Source organism: Anabas testudineus, chromosome 3 (assembly GCF_900324465.2).
Source record: "Anabas testudineus chromosome 3, fAnaTes1.2, whole genome shotgun sequence".
NCBI classification, from domain to species: Eukaryota; Metazoa; Chordata; class Actinopteri; order Anabantiformes; family Anabantidae; genus Anabas; species Anabas testudineus.
In genome coordinates this window covers 6,779,689-6,796,714 of record NC_046612.1, presented here as the reverse complement: position 1 = coordinate 6,796,714, position 17,026 = coordinate 6,779,689, and the positions used below count along the sequence as shown (strand labels likewise).

General features: G+C 37.8%; 2 protein-coding genes across 2 annotated transcripts; both read left to right on the top strand.

The window, feature by feature from the left end:
- Nucleotides 1-2,481: 2,481 nt before the first annotated feature.
- Nucleotides 2,482-8,561, top strand: nrn1lb (neuritin 1-like b). Its single transcript, XM_026378666.1, has 3 exons — nucleotides 2,482-2,536; nucleotides 4,687-4,834; nucleotides 7,285-8,561. The coding sequence occupies exons 1-3, from the start codon at nucleotides 2,482-2,484 to the stop codon at nucleotides 7,586-7,588; spliced, it is 507 nt and encodes a 168-aa protein (XP_026234451.1). The 3' UTR covers nucleotides 7,589-8,561.
- Nucleotides 8,562-11,237: 2,676 nt separating this feature from the next.
- slc38a8b (solute carrier family 38 member 8b) lies at nucleotides 11,238-16,660 on the top strand. Its single transcript, XM_026378847.1, has 10 exons — nucleotides 11,238-11,426; nucleotides 12,496-12,694; nucleotides 13,757-13,913; nucleotides 13,997-14,101; nucleotides 14,431-14,488; nucleotides 15,044-15,158; nucleotides 15,232-15,379; nucleotides 15,556-15,758; nucleotides 16,116-16,167; nucleotides 16,558-16,660. The coding sequence occupies exons 1-10, from the start codon at nucleotides 11,238-11,240 to the stop codon at nucleotides 16,658-16,660; spliced, it is 1,329 nt and encodes a 442-aa protein (XP_026234632.1).
- Nucleotides 16,661-17,026: the final 366 nt, after the last annotated feature.

Genomic DNA, 17,026 nt, shown 5'->3' with positions numbered 1-17,026 from the left:
GTGTGATTTTAAACACATCATAATGATGCGTTAGATGAAATGGAGAAAGAGGTAGATGGATGAATGGATAGATAGAGCACTGGAGAGAGCGAGAGTGAGGATCCAGATCCTAATCTCATCTGGATTTGTTTCTTTTTTTTTTGTTTTTTTTACTCCCAACAGTGTTGCATAATGCCTTAATCCAGTGCTGTCAATCAAACTTGCACAACTCTATCTTTCTTTTCTATGGATGTTGGCATTCACCACCGACATCTTTACATTCAGGTCAAACAACAGCTTTTCATGTCAGATTGTCTCCTTTGAGAATAATTATATAACATGAACAAAGAAAACCACTTAAACAACACGTGATACTGATGTCCAGGGCTGGAAATCAGATTTAGTATATTTGATATCTGTCCCTAGAATAAAAATTAAATTAAATCTCATTAGGAATAATTAATTATTATTATTATTATTTATTAGTAAACCTTCTTGCTATAACAGCAGTCATAGTTTTTGTGTTAACAATAGGCCCATTTAAAATCTCAACTCTAAAAGGATATTTTCTGATTTTAAACTAATTTTGTTCCATTTGCAGAGATTGTAATTGGTTTAAGCAAAGTTCTTGTACTGTCTGATGTTTGGCGTGATTTAGCAATTAAATATTTGTTTACTTCTTTTTTAAATGAACAAAATAATAATGGAGTAAAGCAAAAAAAAAAAAAAAAAGTAAAGCATTAAAAAAGACGACGGTTTGGTAATTAGTAATAAAACTGTATTAACTCCTGAGGGCAGGAAGTGTCTTATAAACAGTCTCTGCTATACAGTACATGCTACTAAATGGATTTAGAATAATACTCTGTTAATTTAGGAATATTTCCACAGATTTTATAACATCCCTGAGCAAAAAAAACTGCAGTGTTGTTTCTAAAAATGTGAATATTGTTATGAGACAACAGCGGAAAAGTCAGAGAGCACACGACAACCCTTCCGGGCAGATTTGAGTAAGATTTCACACTTCTTCATTTATCAGAAGAAACAAATACCTGACAACAGGCATTTCATACTTCAGCTACAGTAAAACTATATATAGAAAGTGTGACAGTAAAATGACAAGAATCCTGCTTCACAGTTTCGTAGTAGCAGCGTGACGTGATGATTTACACGACAGGGTCAAATATGTTTAACATCACAATCATATGGGATATATGGATAGAGTTGTGACAGTTTTACTAAACTCTCTCTCTCTTTGTTGATAAAGGAATGTTGATCTCCAGACAGTAAATAAAAACAAACGATCATTTAAAATATCACTGTGTGCCTGAAACTCAAACAGTCACTAGCATGTTGAAGTACATGTCCCCCATACCTGAAGGTTTTAATATCTCCATAGCTCCACTGGTCCTCAACACATCTGAACCATAAAAAACACACATTTGTTGAGCTCATACAGACGTTTTCAGGAGGACGTACAGTTGAAATTGCTGGCAGAGTACTGTAGCTCCCGTCATGTATTGATTTGTGGCAGCGGCTCCAGATCCAGTCAGATTATTCTGCTGTTAATAGATGCTTTAAGCTGCAGATTAACAATGGGTTACCATTCCTCCAGTGTTGGTATACAGATGTGAAGCAGGACTTACACTAATGCACAGAGTGCAAGCCATCTGGGGGGTGTAGCAGGGGATTTGGAGAGAGCTGAGGTGTAAGTAAGACTGGAATAAGGTAGATGGATTACAATCACCCACCTTTAATGATGGTGTATGTGTAACTATTATTCAGTCCAGTTTCCAGTTAAGACTGTTTACAACCCTCATCAGTAAACTCTAATGACCCACATAGCTGCAGATGATTCTCACATGGGCTGCTGCTACTCTCAGAGGGGCTCTGCAGCTACGCTGGACTCCCAGGTGGGCTGGATTTTCTTATCCTCACTGGGACATCATCCATCTGTCCACTGAAAAGGAATCCTCCTGACACTTCTGATAATGTTTCCCTTTCTGCTGTCCTTTGTGAAAAACCGTGGTTTTCTGTAGACAGATGTGAGTGAACAAAGCAGATATGGCCCCTGAGTGTGTTGATCACCATTATACTACATATAATTTATTTGTGTTTCAAATAAATGTTCTAAATACTAAAGACCGGAAATGAGAACGCTCTAATCTGTGTGCATGTGTTGTGACGCTGTCATTGGTCTGCAGCTTCCAAGCTCTCTGTGGCTTTCGACTTGTGCCCCTCCCCACTGAGCGCACACGCACACACACTAACAGTAACACAACATCCTCTTACTCTCTGTAATGCATCGGCCCCTTTCACTGTTAATCCAGCCGGGTTGTGCCTCTGTGCATTGCTGTCTTTTGCAATCTGATGAATTCCCAACGGATGGTAGGACACATCACATTTTAAAGCAACTTTAGACTCTTTGGATTCGCAGCCAGTGGGAGCTTCTGGGTCAGAGGTGGGAGTCAGCTCAGCTCCCCGGGACTCTGCTGAGCCAAAACGATGAAGTCCCAACCAGGCGCCGCAACTATGCTGCTGCCCATCGCTCTTATCCTCAGTAAGGATGTTTCTTTACTCTCCAGTTGTTGTCTGAGTGCTTTTATTTCTGTGCGTATGCATTTAGGTCTGAGTTTGCTCTTGTCTGACTCATCCTGTGCACTGTTACAGTTTTCTGTATCTGTGTGTATCTGTACATGCTGAATGTCTTTTCTTCAAACTGAACCAGAAGAATTACAGCAGGTTTGCCTGAAAAAGTGGAGTTAAGATGCTGATAAAGAACATCTCGTGCAGCTTGTTCTAAACCGGAGGAAACAAAGGTTTTAATAATGCACTTACCTTAATGAAATGCTGTGTGTGTGTGTGTGTGTGTGTGTGTGTGTGTGTGCACAGTTGATTTCACTGTATTAAAGGTTTGGTTTTTTTCCAGTAAGATAAAACAGGATTAAAAAGTTTATGAATGAAAGCAAACTTTAGTACAACAATTTAGTTTTGTTTATTTAACACAATAAGATATGATTCATGTACAACATGAGACGGACAACACGGCAGGGCTACAACTTTATCCTATTGTCGTCCTTGATGTTAAAACATATTGTAGAAAAAAAAAAACCCAAAAATTAATGCATGTGCTTTGGTTTTGATTGCCTTCTGTTATCATCCTGTTTAAGTCTGGAATACAGTATACATTATTAATTCAATAGAAAAATACAAATAGGATATGTATCAAAGTAACAAGGACAGATAAGAGGAATGAAAACAGAACTAAAATGATCAAATAACAGTTTTATTAACAATGTGTGTGTCAGACATGATTAGTAGACTCTTCTTACGGGAGCCGAACATTTGAGGCTAAAGAACAATAAAATAAAAAGGATCAAAACTAGTGCAGAGAGAATAATTTATAGGGGTAATGTTTTGTATTAATGTGCGTTTTGATCACAAATTATTCACTCTCATTGCAGTAAAGTTTATCCAACGTGATGAATAACAAACTACACGTACTACTGTACTTCAATCTTTGTCTTTGTGCAATAATTGTGTCCAATCATTTTAAGTCACTTTATACTTCTGCACCACTATATTTTAGATTTTTGTCATATGAAAACACGTCAAGAGATTATAAAGTATAATTCTTTACTTAATTAAACATATAGAATTAGAGCTAAAAGGATTACTGGACTGACAAAAAAATTACTGCAACTATTATAATTAAAATGAAATATAATAATCATATTCTTTAATATAAAGATTTAGATAATATTAGGTTCCACCTTCTGAAACATGACGACTTTCTGCTTCCCATTTTAACGCATTTAATAATTTAAATAAATAAATAAATAGTAATTTTCAGGTTTTGATTAGACAGGTGTGGCTATGATTACATAATATAAACTCAAATAGCAAACAACAACAACAACAACAACAACAATAATAATAATAATAATAATAACTTTGATTCCTAATGAGTATTTTTACAGATTGGTATTAGTACTTTCACTTAAGTAAGGAATCTGAATACTTTCTCCACCACCAAATCTATCTACTAACGTGGTTTTTGAGATAGCATGTCCCACAATCTGGAAATTGTGGCTGCCAAAGCTTGTGGCCAAAAGTATGTGGACTGTTCTTTGCAGGTCTAGGACTGTTTTTCTTTGTTAGGCACTTTACAGACATATGGTAACATGTGTGTAGAGTGCACAAAACAAAAAAACGTGAAGGCATTACTGTCCTGTTATTAGATTTGAGGGTTTAAGGACAGAAAGTGTCATATGTCCAGGTCAACAACACCGTTTTGAGGCCCATGCTTAAGAAAAGACCTCACTCAACCTTTCCAAGCCTCTGTTCAGCCAAATATTCCAGTCAAACCTTGTATCACACCTTTTCAGGTACCTGTCAGTGAAATTATCAACCATTCTCAGTGTTACACATGAGCTGATCATTGCACTCAGACAGCCCCGCATGATACTCTGAATTTGGCTCTAAGGATGTATAATCCCTCCAGATGAATGAAATACAACAAATATTTCTGTATTTGTTTGATCCAGCTGAACACCAGATGGATCATGTTTCTACATATAAACACTGTGTCTCACTGCACAACACGAAGTCTCCAACCCAAAGAGTTTATTTCTCACATGCTACATACAGAAACACACACAAATGCTAACATTAATTAACTTTAATGATCTCTTCTCGTTTCTTGGTTAGGTCTGGTCCCTGTGTGTTTTGGAGCAAGAATCCCAGTTTCATGTGGTTCCATCTACAAGAGTTTTGCTCAGTGTTTGGTCACACTTGGAGACAGTTTGGAGGCAACACAGAAAGACCAGAGTACACAGGACATCGATGCGATCTGCAGGTGTGTGTCTGCCTGCCACCGTTCAGTCACACCATGTTAATACCACCTGTGCCATATTGCTTAAGTTGTAGTCCTTAAATTTGCTGCAGTCCATTTTCCTATTAGAAGAGTGTCTCTGTGTTCCATGTATTGCCATGAAACTTAAAAACCTGATGGAACTTGTATCGATTTTATGAACTAAACACCTGAAAAGCTAGTACCATTGAGCTGTGCTTTCTAAGCTAGACCTTTTTCACTAAGCAGGTCTCATTGAGAGTAAGTTCTGTTATGCACGAGAAACATATATAAAAAGAAACTAATAAATATAAAATCACCATAAGACAGTTAAGTATTCCAGTAGTTAAGTGCAGGGTACTGAAAACCTAGTGTCATGGTCATGATCTCTGAACCTAACTAAAGATGCTACATATCTTATCAATACACAGAATATACTGATATCTTTTAGATGCCAGACATGACATCTGACCTTTTCATTTAGCTTTACAGTGATAAGAAATCAACTGTGGTGGATGGTGTCCTGTGTATTAAGGGTAGCAGCAGCGTGACTATACAGGCTAGTTCCATAACCCACGGTAAATATGATGGGTTAATTAATGTTTGTTTCTATTTTCAAATAGACAATCTCTGTTTCTCTATAAGAATCTTTTGAGCTGATGTGTTTTGTAGGACGACCCAGTGTTTAATCCATTTCCCAAGTATTGATAGTGCTTGACTGAATGAATGTGGCAGGGCTGGAAGCACCTGTAGTTTGTATATAAGGTAGGATAGTAGTAGTAGGATAGGTAGAAAACCCTGGACAGATCTACGGCCTGCAGCACAGTGTTTTCTTTTATCACTTCACAAAGTCATGCACAACCTCAGTTGTAGCTAAATCCTGACTGCTGTGGTTATAGAATCAATCTTAACCTCCAGGATGACATGTCATTATCACCATCATAATTTGATGATTACATCCCTGACTGTATTGACTGTATGTTAGTGTATATTATAATAATTGAATTATGTATTTTACACTAACACTTTTTACTGTAAAGTACTATAGTAAACAGTTTTACAGTTTTCGTACCCCACATAGATAAGTATAAAACCTGTAAGTCCTATATTACTGATATTACACATATGGTTTTTAGATGATATATTAACTCTAGCAATTCACCTAAACTCAGAAAATTAAACCTCAAGTTTTATTCAATTTATTAATGTTTTAAGAAACTTAACTATATCATTTATAAGCAGATATTTTAGTCTAATAAGTCTGTCTGTCTAAAAGTCAGGAGAATTGCTGCAATTTTTATAACAGGGGCGGATTAGTGAATCAGAACCAGGAGGTGACTGAAGGAATCAGTGCTGGTTAATTACAGAATGAAGGATGGATGTACAGGTGGAGGTCAGGTAGGAGGGTAGCTTGTGGACGTAGCGACTGGAGTGTTGATGGTACTTGATAGAAATGTCCAGAATGTCCCCCTTAGGCAATTTTAGCTGCTTAAAAGACATTAAGGCCTGAATGTCCCCTAATTTTCTTTTCCTAAATTCAGACAGAGACTTGATGTCTGATCATATTCTTACCTTAGATGACATAACATTGGCCTCAAGTAACACTATGTTAAATCTCTGAGTTATCTTTGACCGAGATATCTCCTTCACATCATACATAATCATACATAAAATAAATATCTAGAACTGCCTTCTTCCACCTGAGAAATATTATTAAAATTAGGAGCATCCTGTCTCTAAATGATGCTGAAGAACTATTCCATGCATTTATTACTTCCAGACTGGTCTATTGTAATTTACTATTAATATTATGTCCCAATAACTTCTAAAAAAACTTCAGTTAATCTAAAACGCTGCAGCTGAGTTCTGACTGGAATTAGCAAGAGAGATAATATTTCTGCTACACTATCTTCTCTCCATTGACTCCCTGTAAAATCCAGAATAGAGTTTCTATTTTCTAGTTTAGATTCTCTTCACATGTTAAGCAGTTCATAAACAAGCTCCGTTTTATCTTAGAGAACTTATAGCTCCATATTTTCCCCTCAGAAATCTCTGTTCTCAGACTGCAGGTCTACTTTTGGTTCCTAGGGTTTTCAAGTTTAGAATAGGAAGCAGAGCCTTTAGCTATCAAGTTCCTCTCCTGTGGAACCAGCTCCCAGTTCAGGTTCAGGAGGCAGGAACACTCTCTACATTTAAGACTTAAGACTTCTATAAAGCTTATAGTTATAGATGGCTCAGGTGACTCTGAACCATCTGTTAGTTATGCTGCTGGTGACCTCCACTGATACACTGAGTTTTTCCTCTCCACTGTCAAAATATAACTGTCAGTTATATTTTGTAAGGTCTTAAACCTTAAACACTGTAAAATGCCTTGAGATTACATCTGGCACTATATAAATCAAATTGAATTCAATTGAATTACCACTGACGTCACATCTTGTCCTGGTTCCTTAAAGCTCCTGGAATGCGTTCCACGTTTGTGCCAACTCAGCCCTGGCCGGCTGTCCCGGAGAGGCAGCAGCTGTCTGGGAATCTCTAAGACAAGAGTCCAGGAAGACGCAGTTTTCTGGAAACCTCTACGACATGTGTGCCAGCCGGACCACCCTCCCACCCAGCACTGTGCCTGCACCCCAGAGCCCCCCACCCTCTGACCAGACCAACCAGGAGACGTTGAAAGGGCAAACGTACACATTCAGCCCTACTCTTACCACAGTATTGTTCCCTTTGTGCAGCACAGTACTAGTTTTGCTCAGGAGTTAGTTAGCCAGTCAACCAATGTGATGACAGCTGAGAGAGTCCTGCACCTTCTACGCCCCAAAACACGAGGGTAAACACCCTGCACAAGTCAGGCTCATTGTGATTAAATCAATCCTAAAATCAGGATTTCAGAAACTGCAGAATCAGAATGAAGTATTTGGTTAAGTTTCTGGTTTTTTAACATGGATATTGTGGTGTATCCATTTTGACATTAACAGTTCAGATTATTACAGATATGATTGTCCATGCCTTGACTCAGAGAGGATGAAGAAGTTATTTTTATTATGATATATGAATATTTAAATTATCTATACCGGTTGTCACTTCCAAGATGTGCCGACAGAAGAGTCTCTCAAATAATCTCATATTCCTAGTACACCCTTGAGTTTGTATCATTACTGCAGTATGTCAGCAACACCAGGTTATTTTAGGACAACATGGAGTTGAGATATATTTTCATTCCAGGTGTTCAGTTCTGTTTTTGATCCAATCAGGTGTGATCCAGAGCAGAGTCTTATGACATGATGCAGGACAGTGTTTCTGTAGAGTAAGTTTAATTCATCAGCCTGTATAAATGGTTTAACATCAGAAAATCTGATTTCTTTGCTGTGTGCGCACAATGTTGTTAAATTATGTCACATTTCAAACTGTGTCATTTCATATGACTCCTTTATCCAGTCCTGTTTAAGAAGTTTATTGTTTCCTATTCTATTCTGAACATTAAAGTTAAGTTCAATGACTTCTCACAAAATAATGCCAAAGTACTTGTAGTTAAAAATATTAATGCTAAAATGCTAAATGCATGGGTAAATGGTGGGAAGAGGTTGCTGTAATGTGAGTGAGCTCTGTTCTGCAGTCACATTTGTGGATTTTGTTCAATGTTTTTAATGTATTACTTTCTGGTTATTTGCACTACTGTTTTTTTTTCCACAGCATAACAAAGACCTACGTGTCTCTTTGTTTCAGTCTGATTTAACCTAAAAAACATAAATTAAAACTATGCTGATGTACACAATGCTGACTTATTTTCCTAAATCGCAACTCTTACGTTTCTTGTAGTCATGCGTTTTTGTGTCAGGTTTGTTTTTTGTGTGTGTGGTCTTAATACTCTTAAGCTGTTTCGTAACAGCAGAATCATGAGTAGATTAATCTCATCTGTCTTTATTAATCCACAGTGCAGCAGGTTGCACCTCGAAACCCTTAAAAATGGTCTTAGTGCCCTTAGAGCATGGAGGATTAATACTGACAATGGAAAGTGAATGATGATATGATGATAGGTTGTGTTGCCAATGTCAGTATGACTTGAACACCTCAAAGTAAAGTAGAGCAATCAAAATTTAAGTTGCTCCTCACTACCCTGCTATATTCTGCTTCTCCATAAAGATCCATGGCTTAAACTGATTAATGCCAACTCACCACTGTAAAACCTTTGTAACCTGAAGTTCTGATTTGAGAAGTGCTGTTTCGTGCACTTCCAATCTTCAGACTAATGCTATTTACTCCAATATGCAGTTGGCACACGACTTGTTATATCTGACTCTCCTTTTCATCTAAAGTCAGTCTTAAAATCTGTGGCTTTGTCTTCTTTTGGAAATCAGGTCAGATATTTAAAATCCAGAATATAACCTTGATTACTACAATTGCAAATTTTTTATACTGCACAAATTAAGGCAGTTAAGAGAGTCAGTTATCATTTTTGGAACATGTGCTCTTATCTGTTTCAGTTGGTCATTTCATACTTTTTCTAAAGACAACAAGCCAATTAAAGAATCCAATAATGTTTAGTTTAGTTCCAGGTCTCTGAAAACAAACGAAAAGAAGAGAAACACCTTTACTTGTCAGTTGTCACATTTACATGTTACAGATGAAATTGGTCCTCTGCATTTAACCCATCCCCCTGGGGGGAGCAGTGGGCAGCTACATACAGCGCCCGGGGAACAGAAACAAAAGGAAAGAAATCCTCTTCAGTCTGATTATTAGGCTAAATAATTATAATAAAGAATAATAAATAAAGAAATTATGTCTAGTTTGCCAGAAAAACAAATGCATTTCATTAAAAAGGTCCTGCTTTTGGTATGGATCTTCTTTTTTTATTGCCCACCTTGTTTTTACAGATTCATTAAAAATTGATAAGGATTTTTTTTGTAGCTTTAAAAAAGTGAAATCCTGAAACATTTCTGACAACAGTATGTGCCTGGAGGATCAGCTTTGAACTGTTCCCACTACACCTAAGTGTCTGTTCACTCTAACGACTCTTTATTCTGCATCTCACTTCAGAAAATCTGCATCACCGTGAAATCAGCTGTTGAAATATTAAAAACACAGAGAAGATATATTGTTTCTTCCTATTCTCTTCATTTACCTCTTCTAACAATCAGTGACATCGGATTCATGGGATTGTGACCTGTGCTCTCTGATAACAGCTGGTGTGTAGCATAAAGTTGGGATTATGAACATGTATAGTAGATTCTACACATGTGACCAGAGCTTTATTTTAGCAGAGCTGAATCTAGCACTAGTTGTGTGACCTGCACTGCACACAATTCTTCATACATGTCTGTATAAATAGAAACAGAAGCAAAACAAAGAATAAAGAAATGAAAAGTGACTTAGACACAGACTTCCTATTAAAGGTGTTGTTTTAGGAGTTTTACCAACAACTGGAAACTTAAAACCAAATGTATGTTTAGTGATTTAGTGGCAACTGACCTGAAATAAATAAAACTTACAGCAACAAGTTAAATGTATATACACTATTTACAGGAAAAAGCTGAATAAACAGAAAATATACAGTACAGTACTTAACTATGACTGATATTGTTAGTGCCTTAACCTTTCTGCAGGTATCCCCAGGCTGGGTGAGATGGTTGTCCAACCTCAAACTGGTTCTGCTGGAGGTTTCTTCCATTAAAGGGTTTTTTCTTCTCCACTGTCACTGTAAGGTCTTAAATCTTACAGTGTAAAGTGTTTTCAGATGACTTTTGATTTGGTGCTTTCCAGTCTCCTGCTGATGTGCTAATGATCCCATTTCTACTTTACATTGTTATTTCTTAACTGTGAAAGTTAGTTTTATCATCCAGTGGTTCCAGTTTTGTGCTTCTTTGTTCTTAAATTAATATGTGTTTTAAATCAAATTGGCACAGGGTAAAGCTGGCAGTGTTCCAGTAAAGAGGACTGTGAAAGGAGTTGGAGAAACAGGGGCCCCTTGGCGTTCTTTCCCCCTGGAGGCTGCTAACATCGGGTCATGTTGTTCTATTACTTTGTTATGTTATTCTATACTTAAAAGAAGGAATATGTTGTGTACCATCTTTCATTTTAACTTTTAATAAAATACTTTAACTTGGACACTCACCAGTACTTTTCAGGGACAGACATAAAGAGAGAGAGAGGAACAACAGACACAAGCAAACATACTCACTATAGTGTCAAATATATCACCTCACAGTGAAATATTTAATAGTCAAAAAGTCCAATTAGACCACGTGAGTCGTGTGTGTGTGTGTGTGGCTGTAGGTCTATATATTTGCTGAGTTTACCACTCACCAGGTTTAATGTAAAGCAGAAGGACTAAAGAAAGTAGTGTTTCCAAGGAACGGAGCTGTTGTCACTTCTCGTTCCGGTGTGAGTCTCTGAGCTGGTCGCTGCCACGATCATGGAGGAACTGGCCCGGGAGAGCATCAGCATGCTGGCCCGGTCTGCGTCTCATGCAGATCCGCCACGGCTCGGCTGGTTTGGTGCCGTGTTCATCATGCTGAAGTCTGCACTGGGAGCCGGACTCCTCAATTTCCCCTGGGCTTTCCAGAAGGCAGGGGGAGTGAACACCGCCATCTGTGTGGAGCTGGTAAGAACAGACTCAAACACACCTGGTACTTTGTGTTGTTAGTACATTGTTTAAAAAAAAGTACTGTAAGGTGCATCTACAAGGTCATGTATGAATATTACATGCATGGATATTTCAAAAGAACAATTTGGATTATTGCAGTTTATTGATCTGTAACCTTAAAATCTAAACAGCTGTTCATAAGGACTCTGTGATTTTTTCGGCAGGTAGTGTGTAAACTGTGTAGGCTGTGCATAATTTAGACTCAGCACCTCTCTGTGTCTCCTCAGTGTGAAAGAGGTACATCTTTTTCACAGGTCAGCTCTAATGAAGCTTCCAGTTTAGCTGAGGACCTGAACTTTAACTGCACTGCGTCTATTGACCGCCACAGAAATGTGTGTGTCTCATTTATTGATAAGCACATGAGGTTTCCAAGAGGTCGCAGGGGTCGCACATGAGCAGGAGGGTTCTTTGTTGCTCCTGATCCCTAAAGTCCTTATTGTATTTTGGATTGATACTGATATCAATTACTGATATCATTTTTGCTAAAAATATACAGCAACACAGTGCAGGTTATAGAAGCTTTTTTATTGTTTTATTTGTTTCATATTTGGATTAGTTTTTTATAATAATATACAGTTTTAATAATAAAATATTTATAGTTTATCATAATGTTCTATTTTAAATGTTTAAACACTAAAAGAAGCTTTAATAATGATGTTAAAAAACATTTTTTCTATTACATTTAAAAACACTGTCTTGTTTTTTGAAAGAGTTCTCCAGTAAATTGGAAGCAACAGTCAACTGAAAGGGGTTTTAACCCTTTGCTAAATAAAGAAATATGAGTGTCTTTGTATGTTTTAGTCTTGATTATATGTCTGCGCTTGACATTTTGCTTCTCTAAAACATCTACTTTTTTCTCCCCCTTAATAGGACCACAGTGGAAATTGTTTTTATTATTGACACCTTAATTGTGCAGATAACCATAGTTTTGCATTTACTTTTATTTCTGTGAGACAAATAAATCCATCCAGAAGGAACTCACAGCTCTGTCTATAAGGTCGAGCTAATCTATTCACTGTCCTTGCAGGTGTCCCTGGTGTTCCTCATCAGTGGGTTAGTTATCCTTGGCTACGCGTCGTCGGTCAGTCGACAGAAAACATATCAGGACGTGGTGAGAGAGGTGTGTGGACGAGCCGTGGGGCAACTCTGTGAAGTCTGTTTCTGCTTCAACCTGTTCATGGTGTGTGTTGCCTTCCTGGTGGTGGTGCAGGACCAGCTGGAGAAGCGTAAGTGGTGTTCTGAACCAGAGCAACCATCAATTATTTTATTCAATGCTGAAGCATGTCCACTACTTTTAATGGGAAAAACCTGTAAAGAAGCATCAGTGTAGATTCTAACAGGCCAGTATCATGATTGGATGTGGCCAGTATTGGTCTGATAACTTAACATCTGTGTAGGCATTGTTAATGCTGCGCAGTATGTACAGGTTTTAGGGGAGTGCTGCATGTATCACAACGGTATGGCTAAGTAGTAAGAATCCAGGTGCTAATTTACCCTGTCTGGCATGAATTCCTCTTAGCCATTAAAAAGTTTGGCAAATAATTAAGCTAAAAAGGCTCCAAACTGTCTCATATTCACCTTTTGATGGCAAACCCAATTATTTTTATTTTACAGCAAAAATAAAGGTACTGGCTTCATTTTTCCAATACTTTTGGAGGAGGTTGTATGCACCTATATGTGCAGAATAATAACCTCTTTTTTAAACCATCTGTTAATCATTTGCAATCATCTGTTTGCACTCAGCATTGGTTTCTACTGTGAATATGTTTGAAGAATTTCATGTAGCAATAAATAGTCAAGATACCGACTGATCAATTTAGCATCCATTTCCCTTATAAAAAAATTAATCTCTCTCAGACCAGGAATCATCCGCACTTTAATTTCCAGTCCAGCTAGTATTAGAGATCACATGTGACTGGGAGCAGTAATGCGACCTGTTTTCATTTTTTCCTTTGTTGTTTTGTCCATCTGAAACCCTTTAAATCCCTTTAATGTTTTTGCTCTGTTCCAATTTTGAACAGAGCATTTGATTGGATTTACAAACGCCCCATAAAAAACACACACAGTGCACATAGAACAAAATGCATTTAACACATTCACAGGAACATAATTTAATTATACTGCACATTTATCCACCAGTATTACAACTTTTATTTCACATTTTAAACTAAAAAAGAAAAAAAAACACTGCTGGCAGGACGCAAAGTGTAAATGAGTCTTTTGTAGATTTAGACACAACAGTGTAGGACTTAAAACCTTCCTTTTTGATTCCACTTTTGTTTTTCCAGTGTCTGTTTCTCTATATGAGACTGTGACTGGGTCGGTAGAGGGAGAGATGCCGTATCACTGGTACACCGACCAACGGTTTGCCCTCTTCATTCTGTGCCTCGTCATCATCCTGCCCTTGTCCATCCCAAAAGAAATCAGCATCCAGAAATACACGAGGTACAGTACAATTAGCTGTGCTCTGAATAACATGTGAGTGTAAATGTTGATGTAATATCACCGCTGTTCTCTCCTCCTGTCAGTGTGTTGGGGACGCTGGCTGCTACGTATCTGTGTGTGGCAGTGACAGTCAAATACTGCCTGATGGAGAACCACGCAGTCATAATAACTCCAGAGCACAATGAAGGGTCAGTAACACTGGTCTTCAGTGGACGTATGCATGCATTCATCATCACTGGCAATTCAGACTGTCTGAATTTATTTAGACCTTTGCAGGCCACTTTGAGTTAGTTTCAGTTTGAGACTTGGATTCACAAACCAGCAGGAGTCACTTTGTGTCATCCAGTAACTACACGTTTGTCTGCAGCACATGCACTACTGTGAAAACCAGATAAGGAACCTCTCTGTGTGTGTTTGTGAGAGAGAAATTGATGTTGTCCAGGAGATGTTTATCACTTACATATTGATATAATTTAATGCAATATAAATGTGTGTGTGCGGGTTCTGTGTCTTTCAGTATTGGTTCATGGGCATCCATGTTCAGTGTTGTGCCAACCATCTGCTTTGGCTTCCAGGTAGGATCATCTTCAGGCACATAAGAGGTCAACTACATGCTTGTTGTTAAAACTTTTTATTGTCATTACAACAAGATTAAGAGAATTGCAACCAGAGTTAATCAGATATTGTTATTGTTTTAATACTTAATTTGCTCCTTCCTTAAAGCTACTAAATTCAACTTAATCTAGTGATATTATGACACCTCCCTCCTCTCCTCTTTGCTCTTATACAGTAAACAAGAGTGCTGACAAAACGTGCTGCAGCACCTTTTCACATTAGGCTTTGGAGCATATTTCTACTAAAATATTTGGAAAAGTTGTATTCTGTAGCTTTGACTGTAATAATACTCTTAATGTGAAATTAAAAATGTTGTGTAACTTCTGTATGTTGCTGCTGCTTCTGTCTTCACCAGATCTGTATTTGTAAATGAGAAATGAGAATCTGGAAACTCACTGTAGGTTCATGTTCTGTACTACTGTAATGAAGTATATGAAGCTAGGCTCACTGTTTAACAGGCGCTTGAGAAAGAGAAAACATTGTGTGTGTGTGTGTGTGTGTGTGTGTGTTTGCAGTGCCATGAAGCCTCTATAGCGATCTACAGCAGCATGGAGAACCAGAAACTCTCCCACTGGGTTTTCGTCGCTGTGGTCTCCATGTTTTTCTGTTTGCTCATCTACACTCTAACCGGTGAGTTCACCTCTGAAATAAAAACTCTGGTTCAGTTTGTGCTGCACATCATCTCCACCGTCTCCATCTCCAGGTGTGTACGGCTTCCTGACGTTTGGACGAGATGTTGCCTCAGATATTTTGATGTCATATCCGGGAAATGATGTAGTCATGATCATTTCCAGGCTACTTTTTGGAATATCAATCATCACCATCTATCCTATCATTCTTCTTCTGGGGAGGTACGTGAGTATTATATCATGTGTGAGTACATGTGTGCAGGTTTTTACAAACAATTGGAAACAACCACACTAAATAAAACATTGCACTGCCTCCATCTATGATAAATCCTTTCCTTAAAAAAGGAGAAATTGATTTGTGTGTACATGCTTCTCCCTGTGTCTCTTTCTCTGGACAGATCTGTGATCCTGAACCTGATGTTGCGGATTCAGAGGCGCCGGAGGGGAATCGTCACTCACTCATTTGAGAGTCGCTGCAGAGTCATTCTCACCGTGATCTGGATCAGCATCACTCTCCTCATCGCCATGTTCGTCCCAGACATGAGCAAAGTCATCAGCGTCATCGGAGGAATCAGCTCCTTCTTCATCTTTATCTTTCCTGGTATGAAAACAACCTTAACTTAAACACTTTGGTGGAGATGTAGTTATCAAGTCTTAGTGGATCATAAATTCCTTTGTGGAGACAATTGCTGAAGATCCTGAGTTGCGGCTGATGCTGTTTTCTATAGAAAGTCTGTCTGGGAGAGATTGAGTTGAAGATGTGAGAAATGTGTGAACAGACAGCAAGAAAGTATAAGAAGACCTGTGTGTCATCACCCTAGACACGATTAATCAGTTATGACAGTAATTTATGTCAGTCAGCTGAAAGGTCAAAGGGCTAATTTAATAATTAATTAATAAATTTAAATAATGCGTGATTGATGACCATGTGGTAATTTGTTGTGTTTGTGTCTTGCAGGCCTTTGCTTGGTGTTCACGATGCAAACTGAATCAGTGACACCACGAGTCAGGTGAGAATCTGTTTTTAGCAGCACTTTATTAGTTTCCAATTTCCAGTTGTGTAAGAGTCCGATTTTTGTGGCTGATTGAAGTAAACATGTTGACAGAGAGGGTGTCGACCTAAAAAAACGGCTGTTTATCATACAAACATGGCAACAAGGACATGTCCTGCAGACTTACAATTACAGAAGTGATGTACGTTATCAGTCCTCAGCATTCTGCTCCCATCAGTCCACAAAAATCCAGCTTTAGCGTCTGTCTCACATGAAGGAAGAGGTGAAAATTCTGTAGGGTTTAGTTTCTAAAATAGATTTGAACTGTTGTCTTAGTTCAGGATAAAGAAAAGATTGATGACTGCTTGATATTGTTTGTTGTTGTTACTGCTGTTTATTTTACCACAGGGGGATTTTAACAATGTGGGGAGTCATAACCATTGTGGTCGGAGCTTTCATCTTTGGACAGAGCACAACCCTCGCTGTCATGGAGCTTTTTCACAGTTTCTGAACTACATGACTGTTATCGCCACTGCCTGCTGCCTCACTGTGATTTCCACGTCTTTTTTGCACAACTGAACATTGCATTTTAAGTGTTTTTAGTTGTAAATGTTATTTTAATTTGGTTTTCTTTGATCTTGATATAATATGTGAGAATATAATATTTTGTGTGATGCATAAAAGATTTGAATTCATTTGTAGCTGACATAAGTTGACATCATTGACTTAAAATCTTTATTTAATTAAGTGTGTATTGAATTGTTTATGTTCTTTGCTATACTGATAATATACCTACAATATGTAGCATGGTTTATTCTTTTATACTTACACATAACTGCCAGGGGGCAGTATTGTACCATTAGGGAGTTATTTATTT

Bases quoted from the DNA above. Each gene is read 5' to 3' on its own strand.
- nrn1lb (XM_026378666.1), top strand. From the start codon at position 2,482: ATGAAGTCCCAACCAGGCGCCGCAACTATGCTGCTGCCCATCGCTCTT. The intron at 2,537-4,686 runs GTAAGGATGTTT...TTTCTTGGTTAG, and splicing joins GCCCATCGCTCTTATCCTCA to GTCTGGTCCCTGTGTGTTTT. The intron at 4,835-7,284 runs GTGTGTGTCTGC...GGTTCCTTAAAG, and splicing joins GACATCGATGCGATCTGCAG to CTCCTGGAATGCGTTCCACG.
- slc38a8b (XM_026378847.1), top strand. From the start codon at position 11,238: ATGGAGGAACTGGCCCGGGAGAGCATCAGCATGCTGGCCCGGTCTGCG. The intron at 13,914-13,996 runs GTACAGTACAAT...TCCTCCTGTCAG, and splicing joins AGCATCCAGAAATACACGAG to TGTGTTGGGGACGCTGGCTG. The intron at 14,102-14,430 runs GTCAGTAACACT...TGTGTCTTTCAG, and splicing joins ACTCCAGAGCACAATGAAGG to TATTGGTTCATGGGCATCCA.